The sequence below is a fragment of the Sus scrofa genome, chromosome 4, assembly GCF_054392235.1.
Source record: "Sus scrofa isolate SSC_HxYL_T2T_F1_AM1 chromosome 4, Sscrofa_HxYL_maternal_Yorkshire_Landrace_v2.0, whole genome shotgun sequence".
Taxonomy (NCBI): domain Eukaryota; kingdom Metazoa; phylum Chordata; class Mammalia; order Artiodactyla; family Suidae; genus Sus; species Sus scrofa.
The window spans coordinates 123,653,958-123,680,520 of NC_139386.1; the positions used below are offsets into that span (position 1 = coordinate 123,653,958).

General features: G+C 40.4%; 2 protein-coding genes and 1 long non-coding RNA gene across 16 annotated transcripts in view; 2 read left to right on the forward strand and 1 right to left on the reverse strand.

Moving 5' to 3' along the window:
• FRRS1 (ferric chelate reductase 1) overlaps positions 1-13,553 on the forward strand; it is a 103,288-nt gene extending 89,735 nt beyond the window's left edge. For 11 of the 13 annotated variants that reach the window (XM_021088475.2, XM_021088480.2, XM_085020244.1 and 8 more), the window contains 6 exons: positions 1,689-1,775; positions 4,972-5,069; positions 5,308-5,366; positions 6,395-6,538; positions 8,058-8,119; positions 8,215-9,109. In XM_021088475.2, coding sequence (XP_020944134.1) covers positions 1,689-1,775; positions 4,972-5,069; positions 5,308-5,366; positions 6,395-6,538; positions 8,058-8,119; positions 8,215-8,307 — 543 coding nt within the window. In that variant the 3' untranslated portion in view covers positions 8,308-9,109. Of the gene's footprint in view, positions 1-1,688; positions 1,776-4,971; positions 5,070-5,307; positions 5,367-6,394; positions 6,539-8,057; positions 8,120-8,214; positions 9,110-13,093 lie in introns of those variants that run through there. The other 2 variants (NM_001128486.1, XR_014842713.1) reach the window with 2 other exon arrangements.
• Positions 13,554-17,062: 3,509 nt separating this feature from the next.
• The window catches only part of LOC146404227 (uncharacterized), a 335,728-nt gene continuing 326,227 nt past the window's right edge, over positions 17,063-26,563 (forward strand). Inside the window, exon 1 of the long non-coding RNA XR_014844672.1 lies at positions 17,063-17,274. This is a non-coding gene — a long non-coding RNA (uncharacterized LOC146404227). The remainder of the gene's footprint in view (positions 17,275-26,563) is intronic.
• PALMD (palmdelphin) overlaps positions 18,674-26,563 on the reverse strand; it is a 50,865-nt gene continuing 42,975 nt past the window's right edge. For both annotated transcript variants that reach the window (XM_085020953.1, NM_001038645.2), the window contains 2 exon segments: positions 24,053-25,150; positions 18,674-19,025 (listed from right to left, as the gene is read on the reverse strand). In XM_085020953.1, coding sequence (XP_084877079.1) covers positions 18,982-19,025; positions 24,053-25,150 — 1,142 coding nt within the window. In that variant the 3' untranslated portion in view covers positions 18,674-18,981.

A 26,563-nucleotide genomic window follows, 5' to 3' on the forward strand; every position in this document is an offset into this window, starting at 1 on the left:
GAGAATAGATATAAGATGCTTGATGGAGCTCAAAATGAAGACAGCTTTATGCAGGGTCAGGCTGGATTGGAGAATGTATCACGGCCATGTGCATTCCTTTGTAACATGGACTCTGGGCCCCAAGGGATCTTGAGTTCCATGTCTAGTTTCAGAGGAAGAGAGCAGAAGAGCATGTGCCCACTGCACTGAGCACAGGTGGATCAGGGAAGGCTGTAGCGCTGAAGAAAGACACGGTGGGTGCTTACTACATTGCAGAGCTGCAGTGCGTCCTCTGGTTAGGGGCCAGTAAGTGTCGGACCATTCCTAGCTCACCCGTCAGCATCACGTATCTCCCCTGTGGGTGGGAAGAAAAACTGAACATGTCCCTTTTCATGTTCTTCCTTCCCATGGAATGAGGAGGCAGTTTTTTAAAAAAATAGAAACATTAGCAAGAGTCAATAAATACTCCTCAAGACAAAGCAAAACAAACCTTTCATTTGTCATGGGGTATAGCTTTTTGCACACATAGTGGAAGATCAATGAGTATGTGCCGAGACAGAATGTACATGTCTGTTTGTAGGAAAAAAATACTCCTCATTGGAACAGTTTTGACTTTATCAGAAGGTGTTCTTGAGACTTCATATACGTTTATAGCTTTTAAGATTTACCTTCTCTAACATCATGTCTCACCATTGGCTGGCAGCGTCAATCTTTTTATTTATTCTTTATCATGATGCATGTCTTGCTCCTTCCTGTCTGTCTGCCTCTGATTGCTTTCTCTCATCTTCTCAGGTGGATATTCCCAGCTGGAAAATTCTTTTTGTCTCCTCTTTACTAACTCAAATTCTCCACTGTCTTTTTTTTTTTTTTTTTTTTTTTTTTTTGTCTTTTTGCCTTTTCTAGGGCCGCTCCTGCGGCATATGGAGGTTCCCAGGCTAGGGGTCTAATCGGAGCTGTAGCCGCCGGCCTACCCCAGAGCCACAGCAACACGGGATCCGAGCCGCATCTGCAACCTACACCGCAGCTCACGGCAACTCTGGATCCTTAACCCACTGAGCAGGGCCAGGGATCGAACCCGCAACCTCATGGTTCCTAGTCGGATTCGTTAACCACTGCGCCACAATGGGAACTCCTCCACTGTCTCTAAAACTATGATGTCTATATTTATGGATGACTCTATGTCGTACTTTCTCTGGGACGGTTTTGGTTTGCACTGGTTATCTTGGCATAATCAATGAGCAGGGCCCATTTTCACGCTCAGTATTCTTCTCATTTGGATAATGAATTATACATTTCAAATGTGTTTCTCTTCTCAGCTCAATTAAATTCCACACTCCTCAGAAACTAGTACCTTCTGTTTCCTTGTAGTCTTATTGTATCCAAGCACTGTGCTTGGTGGTGAAACTTAGTAAAAATATGTTTGGAAGGCAATGATGGACCCGGCAGGTAAGTATGTGTGAAATATCCGTTCCAGCTGCTCTGTGCAGCTGAGGCCTTGGCAGATGCTTTTGAATGATGAGGTTGGCAGCTTAGGCTTTTCTTTAATGTTCAGTGATATAGTCAAATTCTTTTTTTAACTGACCCCACATTGTAGTAGGTTGTCAGATGCGTGCCTTCCGTGAATCTCATCCCATGATCATCCTCATGACGCCAGCTCCTTTCTCCCACACAGCCGACTCTCTCCTCATTTTGTCCTTTCACCCTTGCAGGTGCATCGAGGGCTCATGCTCACTACTTCTGCCTTCACCTTCATTGCTTTTCTTCTGCCTTTTATTTACAGAAGAGGCTGGAATTGGGTAAGTAGTTCTTAAACGGAATGCTTCCATTCTATTTATATGTTTTAAATTCATTTTGGTGTCAAGGGAGATTGCTGTTTTATTCTCAAATGATGGATAAAAAGATATTTCTGCACATATCCTTTCCTTTTTGATTCATTTGATAACTAATTCACATGGTTGGGGGTCAGGGATGGAGTGAGAATGTCAGTGCAGATTACTTGGTAATGAAATGTATCTTTAGGTTGCCTTAGATGTGAGGTATACACTGCATAGCTTTCATGAGTCTTCTCACTAAGGAATGGTGAAAATTGAAAGTATGATATCTAAGGAACATGAACACTGAATGTGGTTTTCTCTAACTAATGCTATGGGAGCAGCTGTGCTAAGTGCTTTATGTATGTTACCAAATTTAAACCTCAAATGAAGTAGTTATAGATAATAATCTCATCGTTGTCACAATGTCTCAAATGGGTATCTCCAGCTTAGACCTCTCCCTGGCTTGAGACTCACACATCCAGCTTTCTACTCAGGAACTCACCTGGCAGGTCTAAGACATCTCAAACTGAAGTCCTGATCTTCTCTCCCAGTCCCGCCGTCCCATAATAGTTGTTGGCAGTTCTCTTCTTAGGCCAAAGCTTGAGAATTATTCTTAACTCTGCTTGTACACCTCGCATCACACAAGTCTAATACCACACTCCTCACCGTCACTAGTGCTCCTGTGTGGGTTTGAGCCGCCATCGTCTTTTGCCTGGACTGTTGGAGTAGGCGTCTGATTGGTCTGTTTTCAACCAAGGAGCAGAGTGATTTTTTTTAAACTGATTTTTATTTTTTCCATTATAGCTGGTTTACAGTGTTCTGTCAGTTTTCTACCATACGGCAAGGCGACCCAGTCCCACATACATATATATACATTCTTGTTCTCACATTATCTCCATCATCCTCCATCATAAGTGACTCGATACAGTTCCCAGTGCTGTACAGCAGGATCTCATTGCTCAGAGCGATTTTTAAAAAATGTAAATTGGATCATGTCATTTCTATGTCCCAAACTGTTTTCTCTGATGTCTCAATTCTACTCAAAGGTCAAAGTCCTCCGTGATTGGCTGCCAGTTACTCTCTGAATTGACCTCCCCCCTCATCACGTGGCTCGTCTCATCTCACACTGGCCTGATGCTAGGCGTGCTCTGCTTTATTGTCTGCCTCCACCTCGGTCATGCTTCCTCTACCCTCACCTTCTCAAGCCTTTACTCAAAAATAACTTCTCAAAGAGCCCTGCCCTGCTCTGTTTTTTCCTAAGGCACTCTTGACCTTATTCATTTCATATAATTTACTTATGTGAGGTATTTGTTCTTTGTCTGCCTCCTCACACTAGTTTGTGAGCTCCATGAGAGCTGGGTTATTTACTGGTATGTTTGCTGGTGTATCTCTAATACCCAGAACATTCTGGTACATCAGGTACTCAGTGAATACTTATCAAGTGAATGAGTAAGGCTTGACAAGAGTGGGAGACGTACCTAAGGTCAGAGCCTGTGCTTCTGATTATACTCTTCCAGTTTCCCAGCTGGTCAGAATTTGATGTCAGGATTTAGTGCTTCAGTTTGGGCTCTTGCTACAAGGACTAAGATTGATGGATCTTGGGTCACAGACATTACTAGGAAAGCTCCTTCCTGCTTTTTTAGATGGTTTATAAATGGGTCCATCTGTTCTGCAAAGGAAATTATGAAGATTTTCTGATATGAATCAAGACATTGGAACTTTATTCTCTCCAGGTACTTGGGACAAGCATAAAACTTCCTTTGTAAACTCTGTAGCTTGCAGTCTTTGCAGTTTAGGAAGAGGATAGTAAGGTTGAGAGCACAAGTCTGCAAATCCTCATGTCATCGTTTGTTACTTGGACACATTGGGCAAGTCGCTTCACTTCTCCGTCCCTCAGTTTACTCAAATGGGAGTAGTATACTGTCTATCTCATAGGCTCGCTGAGGGTTGAGAGTTAATGAACTGAAAGCACTCAACATCATTCCCAGCAGATTCTAAACACATAAGAATTTTGTAGCTGCTGTTACGGTTTTTTTCTTTCTTTCTTTTTTTTTTTTTCTGGGGCTACACCTGCAGCATATGGAGGTTCCCAGGCTAGGGGTCGAATCAGAGCTATAGCCTTTGGCCTAGGCCAGAGCCACAGCAACGTGGGATCTGAGCCGAGTCTTAGACCTACACCACAGCTCATGGCAATGCCTGATCCTTAACCCACTGAGCGAGGCCAGGGATCGAACCCACAGCCTCATGGTTCCTAGTTGGATTCATTAACCACTGAGCTACGACAGGAACCCCCTGTTACTATTTTTTAGCAGCTAGGTTCACGTTCCAGCTCCACGGTCCAGGCTATAACTTATCCGTGTATAACTGAGTCCATAGTTTAAAAGCTTTATGGTGCTCTTCTGTCAGCTTTTAATTCCTAATTAGCAGAAGCTTCCTATCTTGGCTTAGAAACCCCTGTGTCCTTGCTCTAGATCACAGGTTTCAGAGCCTCCCCAAGCAGGGCAGTCAGTGACAACAGATTGTGCCATCCTCCATCTAAACGTGTCATGCAGTGGAACATGTTCTCAATCTCTGCGTTTTAAAGTGAAATAGTTGTGCAGCACGGTCTAAGCCAATCCTCTGCTCCCTTCAGCAGGCACACATCACTGAGGGAGGAGTGTCACTGAACCTGTTGAGATAGCAGGTTGATGATTCAACACGTTCTGAACAGAGGCGATGAGATTGTAATACAGTGACAATGCAGGTTATTCACTTAATCAACAAACATCTGTTGAGTGTTGAGCAGGTGGGGGATACGGATTCAAATAAAATCAAACACTGACTAGTCCTAGATGGGCTCGAATGGCTGTCCTGGTGCTGGTGGGCATCTAGCATCCTGATGGGAAGAGGTGGCGTTCTGTGCATTCATTCTCCCACAACCGTTTACACGCCGTGTGGCCTCGGATGCGCTACTCGATCTCTCTCAGTCTCAGTTCCACTAACTGTCATCATAGTGACCATGTGTATGAAGTATATGCCTGGTGTGTAGATACTCAGTGAAAGGTACCTGTTGTTATCATTATTAAATGTTTGAAGCTCTGGAAAAACCCTATAAGAATACATCTGTGTGTATTATTTTTAACTTGAGGGTTTAAATGGATGGGCATTGAGGCCATTAAAATGACATTACTGTGTTCAGCATGCAGGTTATCACCCGTTCCTTGGTTGTACCGTGATGATTCTAGCAGTTCTTCAGCTTCTTTTGGCGGCCTTCAGACCACCCTCTCATGACCCAAGGTACTTGGCGTCTTCATTTATCAGTGCTCTTGTGTAGATGTCATTAGTTGGCACACAAATTCCTTTTCTGCACTTTATAAAATTCAGTGATAAATTATATTTATTTTCAAAGGTTTTAAAATGTATTTCTGATATCTGATGCCTAGCCGTTAAGGGAAATAGCATGCTTTTTATTCTCTTGGGAATTAATTGTAGTTCTATCACTTTTAAGAATACTGACTGGTTCTTTATTTGGTAGGAGGCAAATGTTTAACTGGACTCATTGGAGTGTGGGAACAGCTGCTAGAATAATAGCAGGTAAGTAATTGTGATGCCACTTATTCATATATAATTGCTAGTTTTTATATTGCAAGTTGTAATTTGGCTTAAATGATTTTTAGATGTATTAGTAGTTGGAGTAATTGGTTGTTGAGGAGAAATCAGCCTTAAACATTGAAATCCAGAAAGTAATTTCTAGAGGTGACTATTTAAGGCATTATTTCAGTTTTATGGTTTTTTTTTTTTTTCCAAATACCTTTAAAACTTTCCTTTTAAGACATTTTTTAGCATTTGCCTTTACTGACAGAATAAGCTGTGCTGATGACCAAACATTTAAGCAGCTCAAGTTGAGGGTCCGTCATGGATGGGCTGCAGTGGGCTCAAGGGGCCGCAGCTCTCTTTCTCTAGGTCCTTTCCATGGGGATGATGCCTTCCAGGGAAAGGTGTTTTTCGAAAGTCAAGTATGATTATCCAGTACATTTTGATGCTTTATACAATAAATACTAAGCTGACACCTCCTTCCCTCATATTTCTAAAGTCCATAGAAATTCATGTAAGGGGAGGTATAATCAGAAATGGTTTCCAGGAGTTCTTTCTGTGGCCCAGCAGGATCAGCAGTGTCTTAGGAGTGCTGGGATACAGGTTCAATCCCCAGCCTAGCACAGTGGGTTAAGGATCCAGCATTGCACAAATGTGGCTTGGGTCTCGACTGCAGCTGGGATTTGCTCCATGGCCCGGGAACTCCATACGCTTCAGGGCGGCCAAAAATGAAAAAAAAAAAAAAAGAAAGAAAGAAACTGTTTCCATACTTTTCTTCCTTCCTACATTGCAGACATTTCAGAAAGTGCCTCTTTTTTTTAACGAGGAATAGATCGTAATTATAATCTCCCATTGTAGCCTTTCTGGTCTTACAATAAAAAAGACTAAATTAATTCGTCTTAATTCATCTCATAAACTCTTTTTGTGTGCTTTACTTGATGTAATTTACATACATGTAAACACACATACACAGTTACCTCTTGAATTACATTTGAATGTATATATATTTTTTTCTCTTATAAATGTAGTGGCAGCAATATTCCTAGGAATGGATTTACCAGGACTGGATCTTCCTGGCCCGTGGAAAACCTATGCAATGATTGGATTTGTAGCCTGGCATGTTGGGACAGAGATTGTTCTGGAGATACATGCTTACCGACTCTCCCGAAAAGGTAACCAGCTCAAAAAGCTGTGCTATGTAGAATCACTTCTAAGCAAACTACTGGAACACAGTTAGTTTCTTGAACACTAACGTTGACTCTTACGTGGTAGCTTACTAAAAATTTCTGTTTCGATTACTCGGTCAGAGGTAAAAATTAGTGGAAGTTTTCTGCCTTTGTTTTTTTACATTTATTAGTTTTAGAATTTGTGAGTAAAATGTAAGAGAAAGATATTAGAGTTTAGGGAAGAAGGCTTCTTTCTAAGTACTTTTTACTTTACGTGCTGGTTTGACTTGGAGCCAGTACACACTGAGAGTTCTGAATGTCTGGAGCCGAGAGACCCCTGAGACAGAGGAAGAAGAGATGCCTGTGGTCAACACCGTGAAGCTGTAGACGGATCTTACCTGTTTGGCCAGCTTACTGTGTGCTGTCATGTGGGTTGCCGTGTACATTGTTTATAGCTAAATAACTAGCGAGCCAGAGAGGAAGGCTGTATTTTGCTCAAACTCCCTAGCGGCAAGGTCCATTTTGGTCCCAGTGCCAGGAAAAGTAAAATACCTGTCGTCTTTAGGAGTGGAGAGATTAGTAGTAGAGAACCGGTGGCATCTTAGCTTGGTTTCTGGGCTAAATGTCCTTGGTGTCCTGTCTAGTTTTCAGCTCCCCACATGATAAGTAAAGTTGGCCTCCTAGAAACAAAACTTGTTGGTTGTCTAGTGTGTATGTTGTGAGTCTAGAAGCCTGGGCAGCTTTTAGGAACTGAGTAGAAATAGCTGTCCTACCATTATTTGGTTCTTGATAGGGTCACCTGCATAGGGTTTGAGTCCTTTATTTTTATGTATTTATTTATTTATTTATTTATTTTTGTCTTTTTTGTCTTTTTTGTCTTTTGTTGTTGTTGTTGTTGCTATTTCTTGGGCCGCTCCCGCGGCATATGGAGGTTCCCAGGCTAGGGGTTGAATCGGAGCTATAGCCACCGGCCTACACCAGAGCCACAGCAACGCTGGATCCGAGCTGCGTCTGTGACCTACACCACAGCTCATGGCAACGCCGGATTGTTAACACACTGAGCAAGGGCAGGGACCGAACCCGCAACCTCATGGTTCCTAGTCGGATTCGTTAACCACTGCGCCACGACGGGAACTCCGAGTCCTTTATTTTTAAATTGAAATACAGTTGATTTACAATGTTGTGCGGAGTTAGCATCTTAAAGAGACTTTTGATGACCACTAGGTTATGGGTTGCTATTTAAAATACATGTTACTTTAAGCTTGGATTGTTAGGACTTCGATGTGGGTGTTTATTGACTAGAAGAAGAGGAAATATTTTAAGTCTCTTGACAGATGCTTTAGCCAGCTTGTCCTACTGTGTGACAGACTTAAATATTCAGAAAGTTTGCAACATTTGGTAGCTTGAAATGGGAGAATGTACATCCTGGAAATCAGCAAACGCTGCAGATCAGGGATTTTTTTTTGAGAATTAGTTTACCTGCATCCCCACTGGCCTGACAAACTTATGTTGTTCTTCTTGACAGTTGAAATATTGGATGATGATAGGATTCAGATCCTCCAGTCGTGTACTGTAGCTGAAGCAGAAGTAAGACTTTTTTTTTCTTATTTATTGACACAAATCTTAATGACACTAGTTCCTTTTTTTTTCATAGCTCATTTTTTTTTTTTTTTTCCTTTCAGGGTCATGCTTTTAAAAAGATGGTGTTAGCAATTTATGTCTGTGGGAATTTGACTTTTCTCACTATGTTCTTATCTGCAATCAACCATCTATGAGCAAGTGAAGACCTTGGCTTTTGCAGACCAGGTGATAATCATCATTGATCCAAAAAACTTGTTTCCTATGCCGACTCCCTGGAGCGAATTCACGACTTCAAGTTGGGAAGACCAGGCCACGTCTATTGAGAAATTCTGAGGTCTGGTCTTTAGAGATCAACATTCAGGAGGGTCCTATGGACCATAAATTGATGTCACATCTTTATGTGTAATTCTGAGCCTTTATTAAAGGGGAGGCTTTGCTTGAGGAGAAATAACTCAAATTTTTTTTTTTTATGCTGAATATTTGAGAATATTAGCATTTAAAAAAAGAACTGTTTGGAAAAACAAAAAAGATGTCATTAGGATAAAATGGAGATTATATTAAGGCAAATATTTTGGACTATAAAGGTGCAATAGTACTTTAAAGAAAACATTTATTTTTACTACTTTATCTGAATGGCCTTTCTTAGGAATTTTTTTCCCCCTTCTTTTCTTAGGAATGTTTGACAAACATGTTTTTAAGTGCTATTTTTTTTTTTGGAAATGTCGTTTGTTCCATGTATTTTGCTACATTCCTGGTAAAGGTGGAAGTGGGGCTAACACCATTTCATTAACATTTAATATATTATTAATATTGTAATTTCTTTCTTAGTAATGAAATGCAAGTATGTATCTTCTGATTAAGAGTGTCTTTATATATTCAGCTACAGAGCTGAAATGGCATTTTATATGTTAATTGTTTTGACTATAAGATTTAAGTCCAAGCCTTTGGAGATTATAGACTTGCATTTCAAATTAATAAAATTCACTCTTACGAACATGAACGTATTTAAGAGTTATTCCCTTTCCTTTTGCTAAAAAAAAAAATGAGTGGTGCTGTTTTGTTGGAAGTTCCTGATGCTGTAATGAATTAGAATTATCAATTTTATTTTCCTTCCTATTCCAATAATTTTCTTCTATTTTTTGTCTGGGTCTCATCTTTGTTATGAGGACTTCTAGCCAGTTGGTGGCGCCATAATACTACTGCTTTGTTTCTGTTTCCTTGTGTTGTGATTCATTTTTTTAGTACTTAGATGATCTTGGGATTGCATTTCCCTTAAAATTCACCAACTCTTAGTATTTATTTGAAAAAAAAAATGCCTTTTTTTTTTTTTTTTTTTTTTGCGGGGTGTCCGGGTTGTGGGTTAGAATATGAAATTTAGGGACCAATGTATTTGGTTTGTGTTCTAACCATGATTATTTGTAACAGATGTTTGATAATTTCCCTTTACATTCTCTGTAACAAATGAATATAACCACCTTAGGTAGAGGAAACAAGCAAAACTCTAAATTCTTAAACAAAAAAGTTGAGGAAGGCATTTTACTCTTTACTTTTTAGATGTTCTTTCTGATTATTTCATAGTTTCTGCCTGGTCCAAGGACCTAAATTCTACCTGGTGTAGATAATAGCCTCAGCTATGTATCTTACATTTTTCACTGGATAAAATGATATGCCTTTCTTTTTTATATAGGTGTTTATCATAAGTAGCTTAGGGTTTGAGATGGGAACTTTCTGTGTTCATAGTCTATGAGCACCAGGCTACTTGCAGTATGAACTTCCTTTCAAATGTATTTAAAAACATATTTTTTTAGTTTGGAAAATTAGACGGGCACTAAAATATTTTCTTCTAATTTTCAAGTATAAGGGGCTTAAAGGTTAATAAATTTCTCTTAATAAATTATACTCTACTGGAGTTCCCGTTGTGGCGCAGTGGTTAACGAATCCGACTAGGAACCATGAGGTTGCAGGTTCGGTCCCTGCCCTTGCTCAGTGGGTTAACAATCCGGCGTTGCCATGAGCTGTGGTGTAGGTTACAGACGCAGCTCGGATACCGCGTTGCTGTGGCTCTGGTGTAGGCCAGTGGCTACAGCTCTGATTCGACCCCTGGCCTGGGAACCTCCATATGCCGCGGGAGCGGCCCAAAGAAATAGCAAAAAGACAAAAATAAATAAATTAAATAAATAAATAAATAAATTATACTCTACTTATGACAACGAAAGACTCTTTTAAGGAGAAGATGAACCTTGGCGTATTTGGTTTTCAAATATGTGAACTTCCTGGATCTTCAGTGCTGAGGCTAACATATTTTAACTTCTCTTTCACTGATTTATCTATTGGTACTATTTTGATATATCATCTGTTAATACACAGAGTTGTCCTGATCTGTTTTTTAAAGATATCTTTTGATAAGTGGGATTGTTAAATTAAATGCCTTTATATTCTCAGCAGTGTTGCTTCAAACAGTGAGCAAAATCATGAGTTCTTGTCTTAAAGAGGGGGGTGTCTAAAATAAAAATAAATGTGTTTTTCTGAAAAAAATGAAAAATTCAACAAAATTGTAGTTGGAATGGCATTCATAACTTAGGCTGCGTTTGTTTTCATATCTGTAGAAATCAATCTTAAGGGCATAGGTAGCTTGTGGCATAAGTTATCTAACAGATGATTCAAGTTCACTTTAGTGCCTACTTGGTGATGAGATCGATTTTGGCTCTAATGTGTGCTAGGTAATATTCATCCCTTCCACATCCTGCCCTGGTCCAGGCTGCAGTGGGAAAAGACAGATGCAGCAGACGCCAACTAGGAAGCCCTGGGGGGCGTGTAGTTATTGGCTGAAGTTCTATTTATCTGTATATTCTGGTGAAGCAAGAAGAAAAAAAGAACAAAGGTCCTTGTCTGAGATATCCATTGTAGGTAGAAAAGAAAGAAAGGATTCTTCTTAGCTCTTTTCAAATCGGATTAGGTTACACACTGTCCCTGTCTGTATCCTGCTTCTTTTCTTCTTGCCCAATAGCCATCAGGCTCATCTCCGCACCCAGGTCACTCTTGGTCACTTGCCTGGAATACTCTTGCTGTTTCTCCCTTCCTTGCAAAAGCTAGTTTATTAAGATCTTGCCCCCAAACTTCCTTACTTTTGAAGCCTTCCCTGACTCTTCCTTCTGCATGGGTCTCTCCTTGTCCTGACCATCCTTATAAATGGTGGGCTGGGAGGCAGCTAATCTCGTGATTAAAAGGGACTAGGAGGAGTTCCCGTTGTGGCTCAGTGGTTAACGAATGTGACTAGGAACCATGAGGTTGCGGGTTTGGTCTCTGGCCTTGCTCAGTGGGTTAAGGATCCGGGATTGCCGTGAGCTGTGGTGTAGGTTGCAGACGTGGCTTGGATTCCTGGCTCTGGTGTAGGCCGGCGGCTACAGCTCTGATTCGACCCCTAGCCTGGGAGCCTCCATATGCCGCAGGAGCAGCCCTAGAAAAAAAAGCAAAAAGACAAAAAAAAAAAAAAAAAAAAAAAAGGAGTTTGGGAGTAGAGTTGAAAGAGCCAAATATGCACCTTCGATTTACAGGTGTCACATCGTAGGGCAAGTCACTCATCTTCTCTGAGCCTCAGTCTTTCTTCTGTAAGGCCCATCTCACAGGGCAGTTGTGAGGAAGGGATGAAGTGATGCCAGCAAAAGGGGCTTCGTACATGGTGGTGATGGTGTCATTGCTTTTGATTCCAGTGTTAAACTTTAGTAGTTTTTATATGTGAAGTGTGTATTTTTTTATTTGACAAAAAGTTTGATGTTCACCTTCAAAACATTATGCTAAGTGAAATAGCCAGACACAAAAGGACAGCTCTTCTATGATTTACTCACTTGGAATACCTCGACTAGTCAAATTCATACAGAGAGAAAGTCAAATGGTGCTTACCAGGGGCTGGCAGAGAGAGAGAGGATGGGAAGGTATTCTTTACAGATTTTCTGTTTGGGATGATGAAATTGTTCTGGAGATTGATAGTGGTGATGCTTACGTAACACTGTGAACGTACTTAATGAACTGAATTGTATCCTTAAAAGTAATTAAAATGGAAAATTTTGTGTTATGTATATTTTGCCACAATAAAAACAAAACAGAAAACGTTTGATGTTCATAGGAGCACTATTTCCAACAGCCAAATGATGGAAATAGCTCACATGCCCATCAACAGATGACTGAACAAGCAAGCTATGGTACATATAATGAAATATTTTTCAGCCATGAAAAGGTGTAGAGTACTGATACATGCTGTCACATGGATAAGCCTTCAAAATATTATGCGAAGTGAATCAGACACAAAAGGTCACCTACTATGATTCCTTTTATATGAAATATCCAGGATAGGCAAATATATGGAGACAGCAGAGGGGTAGTTACGGAGGCCTTGGGGGAGGGAGTGGAGGAGGGAATGGGGAATGATTGTGTAAGGGTGTAAGGTTTTGTCTTGAGGTGATGCACATGTTTTGAGATAAGTAGAGGTGGTAGTTGTACAACAGTGTGAAAAGAAATACCTCTTTAAAATGATTATTTTATGTTATGTGAATTTCACCTCAGTAAAACATATATTTATCTTATTGCTACTCTTGAATTCTACCTTTGGGTAGAAAGATCTGGGGGTTTTGCTGATCCTAAACTTGGTATCAGCTTAATTAACTTCTTATTTTGTTATCAAATAAATGAATGTAATTTTATGTTAGCCCTGGCTTTATAGTTCTGGTTTAGAGGAGAGAAAGTTCCTAAAACATATCTTGTGGGCCATACCAAAAAAAAAAAAAAGGAGTTCCCGTCGTGGCGCAGTGGTTAACGAATCCGACTAGGAACCATGAGGTTTCGGGTTCGGTCCCTGCCCTTGCTCAGTGGGTTAACGATCCGGCGTTGCCGTGAGCTGTGGTGTAGGTTGCAGACTCGGCTCGGATCCCGCGTTGCTGTGGCTCTGGTGTAGGCTGGCAGCTACAGCTCCGATTGGACACCTAGCCTGGGAACCTCCATATGCCGCGAGAGCGGCCCGAGAAATGGCAAAAAGACAAAAAGACAAAAAAAAAAAAAAAAATTTGTGGGATGAATTTGGCCTCTGGGGCATAGTCTGTCAATCCTTGCTCTAAAGAAAGAACAATCAATGAAGACAAACCTTTGAGATTTCTTAGGTGATTAGATTCAGGAGGGTAAGGATTTTAAAGCATGCATTAAAATCCTTATTCTCAATTTTATAAAAATCCTGTTCTCAATTTTATAAAAAGGGATTTTCTTGCTATAAATAAAAATGCATAGAAATAGAAATGAAAGGACTTATGGAAATTGGAAAGCTGAAAAAATACAGTGTTTGAAATAGTTCACTGGAGAGAATTAACATCAGAATGAAAATGACGGAGAAAGTACCAATGAACTCGGAGATCAATAGAAATTATCTAATGTTTGAACAGAATAAAGAAAAAAATTGGAAAAGAATTGAATCTCAGGACCTGTTAAATGATGCCATCTTTAGGTATTATCTCAGAAGAAGAGGAAAATCTGAGGAAATAATGACTGGAAAATTTCCCAATTTGCTAAGAAGCCTAACTTTACTAATTCATGATGCAGGAAAACAACTCAAGCAGGAACGTGAGCAGTCAGGCTTATGCACATCATAGTCAAACTCTCCTATTCCACCATCTTAATCCCATCCAAATCATAGTCAAACTCTTGAAAGCAAAAAATTCAGAGCAAGTCTTGAATGGAGAAAGAGAAAAATTAAGCATTCCATACATAGGAATAATGATTCATTTAACACCTGACTAGGAGTCTGTGGTCAGACAGTGAAAAAACATTTGGAAGAGAACAAAAAAAGTCAACAAAAATTCTGTTTGCAGAAGAAATAGTCTTCAAAGAATGAGGAAACAAATAGCATGAAAGAGTAAGCATGAGAAGGCAAAAGTGTCTGTATTTCTACCAGATGGATTCCATTTCTAAGCAAAGAGTATTATCAGAGATAGACCCTTCTTACTTGATTAAAGCATTAATTTATCAGGAATACGTTGCAGTGATAAATAGGTATGTGCCTTATAACAAACTTCAGAACACATGAAGAAAAAGTTGAGCAGAATTAAAGAGAGGCACCCATTCATGGCAGAAATACTCAACAGAAGAGAATTCTCATCCTGGTGAAGGAATCTAGGAAAAGCCAACAGCTAATATCACACTTAACGGTAAATGAGTGAACACTTTCCCCTTAAGATCAGAAACAAGGCAAGAGTTGGAGTTCCCTTGTGGTGCAGTGGTTAATGAATCCGACTAGGAACCATGAGGTTTTGGGTTCGATCCCTGGCCTCGATCAGTGGGTTAAGGTACTGGTGTTGCTGTAACCTGTGGTGTAGGTCGCAGATGCGGCTCGGATCTGGCATTGTTGTGGCTGTAGGGTAGGCCAGCAGCTGTACCTCCAATAAGACCCCCTCGCCTGGGAATGTCCATATGCCGCACGTGCAGCCTTAAAAAGACGAAAAAGACAAGGAAAAAAAGAAAGAAAGAAAAGAAGATGAGTGTCCTCAGCACTTTGCGTCAACATTGTATTTGAGGTTTTAGCAAGGGCAGTTAAGTGAGAAAAAGAAATAAAAGGTAACCAGATTGTAAAGAAAGAAGTAAAACTATCACTTTTTACAGATGATATAATTTTATATACAGAAAATCCTAAGGAATCCAGTAAACAACTACTAGAAGAAATAAATAAGTTCAGCAAGGTAATGGGATACAAAATCAATATAAAAACTCAATTGCATTTCTAAAACACTAGCAATAAACAGTCTGAAAGTGAAATTAGGAAAACAATTCCACACCCATCAAAGAGAATAAACTAGGAATAATTTTAAGAAAGTGCAAGACATGTGCACTGAAAACAACAAAACATGGTTGAAAGAATCTAAAGATTATCTGATGAAATGGAAAAACATCTCACATTTAACACATTTATGGGTGTATGTCAAAGGTGCATAGGAACCAACTCGAAAGAACTTTCATTTGGCCAAAGCTGAAACAATTTGAGCCACAAATTGTGTTGGACTGTAACAAGTGTAGTGTAAACATCCATGAATCCATACTGATTTAAATTAATGACTGAATGAATAAATGTGAAGAATAGACAGATTGGTGCAGAGGAATTTGAAGTAATTTATGTAGATACTCTCCTCGAGGAGCATGAGCTTAACTCCCTACTCTTTGTGTGAGCTGTGCATAGTGACTTCTTCCCAAAGCATGCAGTATACATAGAAAAGGGGAAAATGTATAATTTTATAGTGAAGTAACCTGACAAAACTATATTAGCCAGGTTATCAAGGTCAACCTTAGCAGCGATGAATCATATTGAAACTTTGTAACACTGATAGGATGTGATGACAATGACACTTTACCTCTCTGATCTTCCTTTCTCAAACTCATGACCTCTGTCTAGTCATGAAAGAGATATCAGACAATTTACAATAGAGAGGCACTCTACACAATACCTGACCAATAATTTTCAAAACTGTCAAGGTTGTCAAGAACAAGAAAGTCTGAAAAACAGTCACAGCCAAGAGGAACCTAAGGAGACCTGACAGCTAAAAGTAATGTGGTTTTCTATATGGGATCCTGGAACGGAAAAAGACATTAGGTCATTTGCGGCAACATGGATGGAGCTAGAGACTCTCATACTGAGTCAACTAAGTCAGAAAGAGGAAGACAAATACCATATGATATCACTTATACCTGGAATCTAATATATGGCGCAAATGAACCTTTTCACAGAAAAGAAAGTCATGGACTTGGAGAATAGGCTTGTGGTTGCCAATGGGGAGAGGGAGGGAGTGGAATGGATTGGGAGCTTGGGGTTAATAGATGCAAACTATTGCCTTGGAATGGATTAGCAATGAGATCCTGTTGTGTAGCCCTGGGAACTATGTCTAGTCGCTTATGATGGAGCATGATAATGTGAGAAAATAGAATGTGTATGTGTATGTGTAACTGGGTCGCCATGCTGTACAATAGGAAAAAAAGTTGGGGAAATAACAATTAAAAAATAAATGAGAAGCAATTAAAAAAACCTAGGGAAATCTCAAACTATGAGACCTTAGTTAATAACAGTTTATTACTCTAAGTTCATTAATTATAACAAATGCATTATACAAATGTAAGATGTTAAGAATGGGAAAAACTGGGTGTGGCATATATGGGAACTTTGCATTTCTTCTGAATTATTCTCTTAATCTACAACTATTCTTTAAAATAATGTTAAATATAGTTAGCTGTGTATACAGTGACTCCAGAGCGTGTGTCTCCTCATTTGGGGGAGAAGGTGAGATCTTTGTATAAAGGATACCTGCATCTGATTAGATTGAAACAGGTTTTTTTTTTTTTTTTTTGTCTTTTTTTTTGCTATTTCTTTGGGCTGCTCCCGCAGCATATGGAGGTTCCCAGGCTAGGGGTCGAATCGGAGCTGTAGCCACTGGCCTACCCAGAGCCACAGCAACGCAGGATCCGAGCCACGTCTGCAACCTACACCACAACTCACGGCAACGCCGGATCGTTAACCCACTGAGCAAGGGCAGGGACAGAACCTGCAACCTCATGGTTCCTAGTCGGATTCGTTAACCACTGCGCCACAACGGGAACTCCTCTTTTTTTTTTTTTTTTTTGTCTGAAACAGTTGTTTTTTAGTTGCTTGAATGGTCAAATGTGTGTAGAAGCATAAATACGGAAGCTAAGTAGAAAATCAGATGGACCGTGTCAATTAAATGTTTCATCTTTATCTTCATCATTTAATGCTTCCTCTCCAAACCCACCCTTTGTTGCTTTACTTTGTGAGGTAAACATTTCTCTTTTGCCCGTTGATGCAATGTTAGGCTTTGCCAAAAGAGGGTGCTAGAGGGATCCCGCAGGCAATAGTGGCAAGATGGCACTTCATTTCCATTTTTCCAGCTTTCCTTCCTTTTCATTGAACAGTAGAGCCAGTGGATTGGTGTGTGGATGGTCCAGTCCTCAACAGCCCTGACCTACAGGCTCCAGCTTTGCACTTAGAACCTGTTCTGCCCATCTGGCAGCCAATTCTGCAGCAGCTCCAGCTTCACTCCTAGGCAAAAGATCAGCTCCAGCCTCTCACAAGTTCTGGCCATGCTGGGCCACGTCTACATTCAAGCCCTGATCCATACCTCATGGTAAGTAGCTAGATGACCTGCCAGCCAGATTCTCGCTCATGTTGCCTGAGCCCTGCTGGTGTTACACAGCCTCCCCTTGCAGACTACGTCTTTTTCCTTATGAACCATTTATTCATTCATTTATTTACTGATCACTTGCTAGGTGCCAGGCAGTGTTCTACTAAACTTTTGGGTATAAAAATCAGTGATTTTTTTTTTTTTTTTTTTTTGGACCACATCTACGGCATGTGGAATTTCCCAGGCTAGGGATCGAACCCACACCACAGCAGTGACCCATGCAGCTGCAATGACAATGCTGTATCCTTAATCTGCTGCACCAAAAGAGAACTCTTCCAAACCAATGACTTAATCACAAGGATGGTGGAGCTACAAAAGAATGTGCAGATTTGACACGTCACTTATGCTAACATTGGAAAGTGACATGAAAGGGGAGAAATTGGACTTTTGGGTCTAGAATCGGGGTATTTGTATGAAAATGCCTCTGGAATTTGACTCTCCAGATTTTCCTGAACCTTCCAGGCCAGCTGAGGAGCTCTTTCCACCTAGAGAACAACTGCTCTTGCAAACAACTCATCTTAGGTTGATGCCCCCCAGATAAATGCTTGTCCTTATCAGAATCTGCTTCTTTTACCTCTTGTTGCCTCCACATCAGTAGCTAAGGTAATCTCATCATAGTCTCACAAGGGAAATTTATTTTTTCTCTGCGAGGACACTGACTATTCCCTGAAAGACTTGGCAGGACCTGAGTAATTTGCACTGGCGTGATCCAGGGAAGGATGTGTTCAAGTGGATTTTGAGGGTGTTGAGTGGAGGGCAGTACAATAAAGTGAGTAGGAGAGAATTGGTATGGGAGTGTTCTTCAAATCGTGATGGACTATTCTGGGAAGAATACTTGGGAATGAAATGTTGTACACCTTCTTATTATGTTTTAATATATTAGGATTCTAACTTGTTTTCAAGAACTGGTCAAACATAAGACCAGATTTTTGTTGAGAATTTGGGAAGTCTTCCATCCAACAGCCTTAGATCATGTCATTGGACCCTGGGATTCACACTGAACTGAATGAAAGAAAGATGATATTTCAAGAAGAATGAGCATATATATCAGTTATCATCTGAGGAGCCATGTACACTATCCAAATGCAGTCCCGAAATATGAAGAAAATTACTGCATGCACCTTTAAAATGTATGCAGAGAGCTTTAAGTCTCTATCAAGTTAATCGATTCGGTTCTTAGCAGAAGGATATAGTTGTCTTAAAGCCTCGTTGACTTGGGATGGCATGTTTACTTGTTAGAGTTGAAGATGAGTATTTCTGTGAGGAGGCCCAGTGGCTTCCTTTGATCTTTGAATCTTTGTTTAGCAAAATTACAATGTCAGTTAATAAAATATAGTCAGACTATTTTAAATAACTTTATTTTTACGTTTAACAAGCTCTTATTAGAAATGCTTTGGTATCAATACGATAAAAATACGTTGGTCTCCCCCTCACTGAATCATGTCAAGTAACTGGAAAAGTTAAATGTTCTCCCTAGATTTTAAAAATTTTCTTTTTACAAACAATGACTACTGCTTATTCACATGGCTTAATATGGGTATAATTATATTTTTTGAATCCCGGGAATAAGAAACAAAATATCCAGAAGAGAAATTTGCAGACATTTCTTAGCTTCTTCTTCAAAGAATGTTTACGTAGATGGTACACCTCTCAAATAACTTTTTTCCCCAGCTTTGCCATTCTCATCCTTAAAGCTGCAAATTAAAGAAGAAATAGAGTTATTAAAAAAAAGCTTTAATATTCACGCTAAATGACCATTTCATAGATTTCAGGAAAGTTTGAAACATACCTCAGATGGTTTTATCCAACAATGTGAGCATTGTTTTAGTAGCATAAAAAGATAGTAGAAATAATAAGCTCTGGTTAACTTAGGGCAGAAGCAGGCTCAGAATCAGAAGGAACCTATTTCTATAAAAGTTAATAGTGTAAACATAGCATAAATTGAATAAATATAGGATTAGTGCATAATATCACTATTAGCTATAGATAAAGAGCTACAGGTCAATGACAGTGTTTTGTGCATATTTCTGATCTATGCACTACCAAAGGGGGAAAAAAAAACCCTAATTCACGATGGTTGGGTTATCTTTTAACTCATCAAATTTGGTTATTCTACAGGCTTCATCCTTGGATACAGAATGGGAAGAACAAATTTTTTTCCTTCTTTCCTTCCTTCCTTCCTTCCTTCCTCTCTCTCTCTCTTTCTTTCTTTCTTTCTTTCTTTTTTGTCCTTTTAGGGCCACACCTGAGGCATATGGAAGTTCCCAGGCTAGGGGTGAAATCGGGGCTGAAGCTGCCGACCTACGTCAGAGCCACAGCAACACAGTATCTGAGCCATGTCTGCAAGCTACACCACAGCTCATGGCAACACTGGATCCTTAACACACTTAGCAAAGCCAGGGATTAAATCCACATCCTCATGGATGCTAGTCGGGTTCGTTAATCACTGAGCCATGATGGGAACTCCCAAGAGCAAACTTCTTTATAATGAAACAATGTGAGTCAGTAGTTAGGAGTTGGAGTATTTATAAAATGTCTTTGTCAAGATTTAAGTATTTTCAACAGTTCCCGTTGAGGCTCAGTGGTTAACGAATCCGACTAGGAACCATGAGGTTGTGGGTTCGATCCCTGGCCTTGCTCAGTGGGTTAAGGATTCGGTATTGCCGTGAGCTGTGGTGTAGGCCGGCAGCTACAGCTCTGATTAGACCCCTAGCCTGGGAACCTCTACATGCTGAGGGAGCAGCCCTAGAAAAGGCAAAAAGACAAAAATAAATAAATAAAAAGATATAAGTATTTTCAAATGGCAGATGTATCTTTTTGGAGCATATTTCACTGCTGATGATATAGTGGATGTAGAAACCATTTTAAAAATATAGATTTAAAATTCATAACACATGTCTGATATTCTGGTATCATGCCCTTCATATTTAGGACTTAGAGTATAGCTGCCTCAGTCATGTTCCAAAAGTTGCGAGATGCTTTCAAGGCACCGACCATTACATTCATGTGTAGTATGGCCCAAGAACCAGCTACTTAACTGTCTGCAAAATTTTGTTTAATTAAAAATAAAAAGGAAGTCATGTTCTCTCACTTTACAGCTGTATATTAGTTGCCTATTAACAAATGAAATGACCCTATATCTGAAAAACTCTTTTTCACAAATACGAGAAAGGGTAGGAATCCAATACTGTAAGAAGACTATGATCATTTTTATTGTCACTGTACTTATACAAAATGTTTTTGTCTAAATGAAATCAAAGAGCATTATTTCCCTTGGAAACTTCAGGGAAACTGTTATACCTAGTGGGAGGATCAAGAATATTCCCTTGAGTTTAGGACCAGCTGAGAGAATTTCTTTTGCTCTGTAGCCAGGAGGACAGTCTCGATTGCTGGGAGATGCTGGCTGGTGAAACCTGAGGAGAGGACAGTACTTCCACAGCAAGAGGGGCGCTGAAGGCAGAAGGCAAGGTTTAATGGTTTTTACCCTTGGATTTTGGGACCTCTGTTTTGCCATACTGAAAATGAGAGCAGGGACAAAATCTCCTCCCTAGAATAGCCCTCAGTTTAGCTTCCGTAAATCAGGCATGCCCATTGTGCTGTGGACGTTCAATGCAGTTCTTAACGTACACCCTGGACGCCTGCGTTCTCAGGAGTGGGATAGTCCAGTAATGCACCGTCTCGTTGTTTTAAGGGGGGAAAAGATTTCCAGATTGCTAGGGTCTGCTGTTCCCTTCTTTAGACCTATGGTAAGCAGAGGGTGTGAGTTCCGAGTAGATGTGTGGGGACGGAGCTTTTGGCAATGGAGGGCCCCTGGGGTAGCAGCTAAAACCCCTGAGTCGTCAGTTCTCCTTGTACCGCCTCCTTTCTGCTCTTCTCTGATCTCTACGTCCTCTCCCCAGAGCATCGCAGACGTGTTGTTTTGGCTGGTCTAATTCGGTGGGAGAGAGCTTGCCTCCTTCCTCTCAGTATCCCCTGGCTCCTGATGGTCGCCACAGGTTGGCAGTTTGACTTTGATAGCTTGTGAATCCCCCGAGCTGACGTTCCCTATGTCATCCTGAAAAGCCACTTGATCTGTAAGGGGGAAAACAGGGCTAGAAGAAGTACCAGAGTGGACTGGTGAGGATGACAAAGGGAACCACCTGTCTCTCTGGCGGGGATGCTAGCGGAGCCCCAGTAAAGCTTACAGGGGCCTCTCATTGGCAGGCGTGTCTGGTATTGAACCAGATCCTTAGAACACACTCTGTTGTATTTGCATTAGCAAATGGACATAACTTTGCCTAGATTTTCTTGTCATTTCCTGTTCAAAGTTTTGACTAAAAAAAAAAAATCTGGTCTTTAGGACCTAACCCTAACCTTTTTTCTAGCTTTCTTTCTCCTTCATGCTCGCTTCCAAGTTAAAAGCTGCTCTCGGATGACATTTACATTAAAAAGGACTAAAAATTCTTAACTATTACACCTGTCAGGAATATTTATATTTAGTAGGGACCTATAGCATACATGAGGAAATTGACTAAAATGGTGGATTTTCAAGCATCAATATGCATTTTTTTTTTTTTTTTTTAGGGGGCTGGTTAGAGGGAGAAGCTCAACCTACTTGGTACTTGTGAAATTGAAATGCCTCCGTGGCTATATATTCTATTTATATGGTTGTTCCCTGAGGGCATATGTCAGTGTGATATATTTATTTTTTAACACTCATTAATTAAAAAATACCAGCTCTGTAATCCGTATGCTGAATTGGAAAACAGGAGTGTAAAACAATGTCATGACAGAAGGCAAGGAATTTGGAGCATTCTGTTTGTAAGATGCTTTGATTGATATAGCACAAAACTTTGTATTGTTACTTTGTCTGAAAAAGGTCTTCCTGTTTTCATTATTTTAGTTCAGTGGCATGATTAGTGTTGTCTGGAAACATTAGTCACTTCCTATCTTTTTCTCTGGGGTAGGTATGTTGACATGAGTAGAGGAGAAGGAATAAGGGTGTTCGGGAGGAGCTGGCTGCTCCCAAAAATGGGAGGTCTGATGCTGGGTGAGGTCACTGCGCCCGACCATAAACTGCAGGCCCCTCTTGTCTAAGCCTCCCGTGTTGTTGTTTGGAGAATAACTTTAGGATGCAAGGTTTGATCGGCAAACAAAGTTCATCCTCAAAACAGAAAGGGAGCTTTAGTTTCAGCGGGTTTGCACTCTGGGGACACCCCACTCCGCTCTGATTTAGGACGATCATACTGGTAGACTCTTACCAAGAAGTTAGAAATTCTTCAGATAATTACATTTACAACTGGGAGGCAGCTGTGCTCACCACTAGACCCCCCCAACACTTACATTTACAGCTGGTATGCCGAAATGAACTACGTAAAAAATGGAAGCGGTCCATTTTGTTGTGTTTTATTTTTTGGCAACCTACAACTGGGTTTCTGAGTTGCAACGGAAGAATCGTTCCTGAATTGTCCAGGTGCCACCACAGAAGTGCAGAATTATCAAGTTCTTTGATTGCTGGATTAGCTGGGAGTTAATAGTTATTGCTTTATCGGGGGGCCTTTTTGACTTTTAGGGCCACACCTGGGGGATATGGAGGTTCCTAGGCTAGGGGTTGAATCTGAGTTGCAGCCGCCGGCCTGTGCCACAGCCACAGCAATGCGGGATCTGAGCTGCGTCTGCAACCTACACCACAGCTCACGGCAGTGCTGGATCTTTAAGCCACTGAGCAAGGCCAGGGATCAAACCCACGTCCTCATGGATGCTAGTCGGGTTTGCTAACCTCTGAGCCGTGACGGGAACTCCAGTTATTGCTTTTTAATGAGAATTCTTCCATTAGAACATTTAAAATTACTGTTCCTTTCACATGTCCAATACTTATGCCTGGGTAATTCGATTCATGTCTTTAGCCATGGTAAGTACAGCTATTATAATTAATGTAATCATATTCTTAATTATTGTTTATAGATAAATAGAATACAATAGTCAAATGGCAACAAGGAGTCTAAAATTGATGAGCTATCACTTTTGTAGAAAAAACTATTTCCTCTTCAATGCTAAAAAAGCAAGATTGCTATAAAATTTTACAGAGAATGAGAATATATGGAATGCACCTATTTAGAAAATAAAAAAAGTTTTCTAAGTTAGGGAGGACTGTATGAAGTTAAATGTCATTGCTGATGTAAGATAAAATGATGTTCTATTTTAAAATGTAGAAAAAATAAGGAAATAAATTTAATAGAATTATAAAATTATAGGGAAAGAAGATATAGCAAAGTAATAAAATATCACACTGAAAATTTGTTTCTTCTTTGTTCTTGCAAAATTAAGGCAATTTGTTAAGCTATGGAGGAAGTTTAAATCATAGGCACGAAAAAGAGCTGGCATCAGATTCTCATGGGAAAAGATCTGATATTAATGATCCAACATGCTAGGGATTCAAATACATTGACATACGGTACCATACCATGACAGAAGGTGAATTTCAAGTTACCAAGGTCAATCAATGCCATATCCAAATAAGGCAACAAGTTTTTTTTTCACTTTCTTTATCTTTTGAAGTGACTTAATCACTTTGCTTATGGTGATTATAATTCATATCAGCATTAATTAAAAAAAACCTGTTAGCATGTATTAGTCTGTGAGGTGGTCAAAAAGAGCTGAAAGCAAGAGGGTTTGGCAACAACACAAAGAGAAGATTGTCACATGACTAAACAGCAGTGGCAAGCCTTGTCACTCTTGTTACCTGTTAAGGACGGATCCTCAGTCCCATCTCCTGCAATCTGAATGTCAAGCGGAGACTGGTGGATGGGGCTGCCTAAGCTTTCTTCTTGTTCTTTCAGGGATATGGAATTTTTGTGGGGAGACTTGTGGTTTGTGTTTTCATGGGGGTTAACCTCTGCTCTCTTTCTCGGAAGCGGCGTCGGTTTGGCAGGCTGGAAAACCTGGCTGTGGGGAGCTATGGGATGGTACGATGGTTTCTCAGCTTCTCCTTCACCCTCCTCCTCCTCGTCGTCAATCACAACCAGCTCAGCACGGATGATCCCGTCATACCCTGTTAGAAGCTTCTTTTCTTCCTCACTATCGTCTGCCCGCTGATACCCCATGAAAATCATCGTCACAGGTTCGGTATCCTCCACGTCAGAAGGCAGGGAATGAACAATATTGTATCTGACGTCTTCCTCATCCTCCTGGCAGGTTGGTGAAGAACCCTGGCGTTCTGACTTCCCAACTGGTGCTTCTCCAGGACTCAGTTGTGACTTTGCAGAGGGAGCACACTTGTCCTGTGTCACATCTGATTCTTCCCAAGGAGTCATCTGCCTCTTTTGTGGGCTGTGGGGCCTCTCCTCTGCTTGTTGAGTCATTGATCGGGGGTGGGGTATGGGCCGAATGGGACTGATGTGATTGACGCTGCTGCCCCTCTCCTCTGAAAGCCCATTGTTCATAGTGTGTATGGATCCATTCATATCCTTACCCAGTCCACGAGCTTTCATCTTTATCCTTTCTTGAAAGTTTGGTCCAGGAGTTGCCTTCTCTCTCTGTGGAGTTGTAGGTCTGCAGAATGGATTGGCATATACAGGATCATGATACTCTGTCGGGGATTTAGAATTTCTCTCCGAAGCTTGTCTTAAAAGATCTTCTACTTCAACTGGTGCCAGGCCGTCGGTGCCGTTGTATGCTGCACTGTGATTAGAGCTCACTGCGTATACTGACTTTTGCCCATCATCATAAACTTTTATCCCTGTACCTTTAAAGTCATCTGATGGAAGAGGTATTGAAGACAGGACTGTACTTTCTCCAGTCTTCAAGTCTTTTTCAACTTTGATTTCCATGGCATACAAAGCTGTTGGGAGACAATTTGATCCTTGATTTAGTTAACTTTTTCTCTTGTAAACTAGCTTGCTTTTTTGCAGTGTTAATTTTTATAAGAAATATACCCTTTGATGTTCTTTTATGAGATATCTTTTAAAATTTTCCAATTTTATTCATTAATGATATAATGACAAGCACTTTCATGACATGGGTTTTTCTGTAAAGATGTGTGGAATTGTTGAAAGATGGGAAGGACTAAAGAAGAGAAGCTGGGAAAGAGAAACGAATGGTTCCAACTGGTAAGGATTGTCACTGGGGAACCAAAATATCTCCTCTTTCTAATTAATAAATGCAACACAACAGATTTATACCCTTTGACACTGGCCAGTGGGAGGAAGGAGTTTTTTTTTTTTTTTTTTTTTTTAAAGTTAGGAAGAATTACTCTGCATTCCTGTAGTTAAAAGGCCTAGCACAGGTTATTTTACTATGTTACACCCTTTGCTGCACAGACCAGCAGCCTGTTGAAATCAGAGAAGAGCATTCTAAAGTTTTCCCAACAGGGAGGTTGTTTAAATGTAGAACTGGTATTGAAGAGTGAGGAAGAAGGCTAGAATCACATGCTTCTCATTTTGCCTTATGTTCCTTTTCGTTTTCTGGTAGAAGAAGGGCTAAAAATAGAGAAAAGTCAGCTGTACTAGAACAACTGAATTGGGGAGAACTGGTTGACTTGGGGGAAGCTGAGATCCGCGTCTTGGCCCTGGCAAGATCCTGGGATGTTATCTGGCAGAGGAAAGCGAGTGGGATCCTGGGCAAATTTACACTGTGGCACCGCTTGTTTTATTGTGTCCCCTCCTTCCTCTCTGAACATAGCTTACGTTTCATCTCTCCTCTGTCCGGGTGGTTCTTGGTCTTCCCTGGCTACTCAACCAACATGGCAACACCCTCACCCCCACTTGTCCGTCCCCCTTCTCTGCTTTATTCTTCAATTTAGCATTTTCACCTCTTAACATATTTTATTTATGTACCGAATTTTAATCTATTTTTTTTTTTCCCCGTTAGAATGTCAGCTCTGTGAGGGCAGAGGTTTTTGCTGTTTTATTCACTATTGTATTCTTAGTGAGAAAACTGAGCTTGGCATAGAGTAGGGGTTCACGGGGGAGTATGTGTTGAATGAATGAATGAGTGAATGAATAACCACTTCCTGCAGATAGCGTGTAGCTTCTCTTTTCACTCTATAATTCAAAGTTTCCCTCTCTGCCTGCACACCAGCCTTCATTTCCCCAGGGGCTTTGAAGTATTCGTTTCATGCAAATCATTCTCACATGGTGGGTAAATAATGCCTACCCTTCTTAAGGGGAATATTTTCTTTTTATTCATTTCCTTTCATTTTATTCTGGTTTCTACTACATGGAATATGTTGGGAGAGAGATTTTTGAGAAGGGCT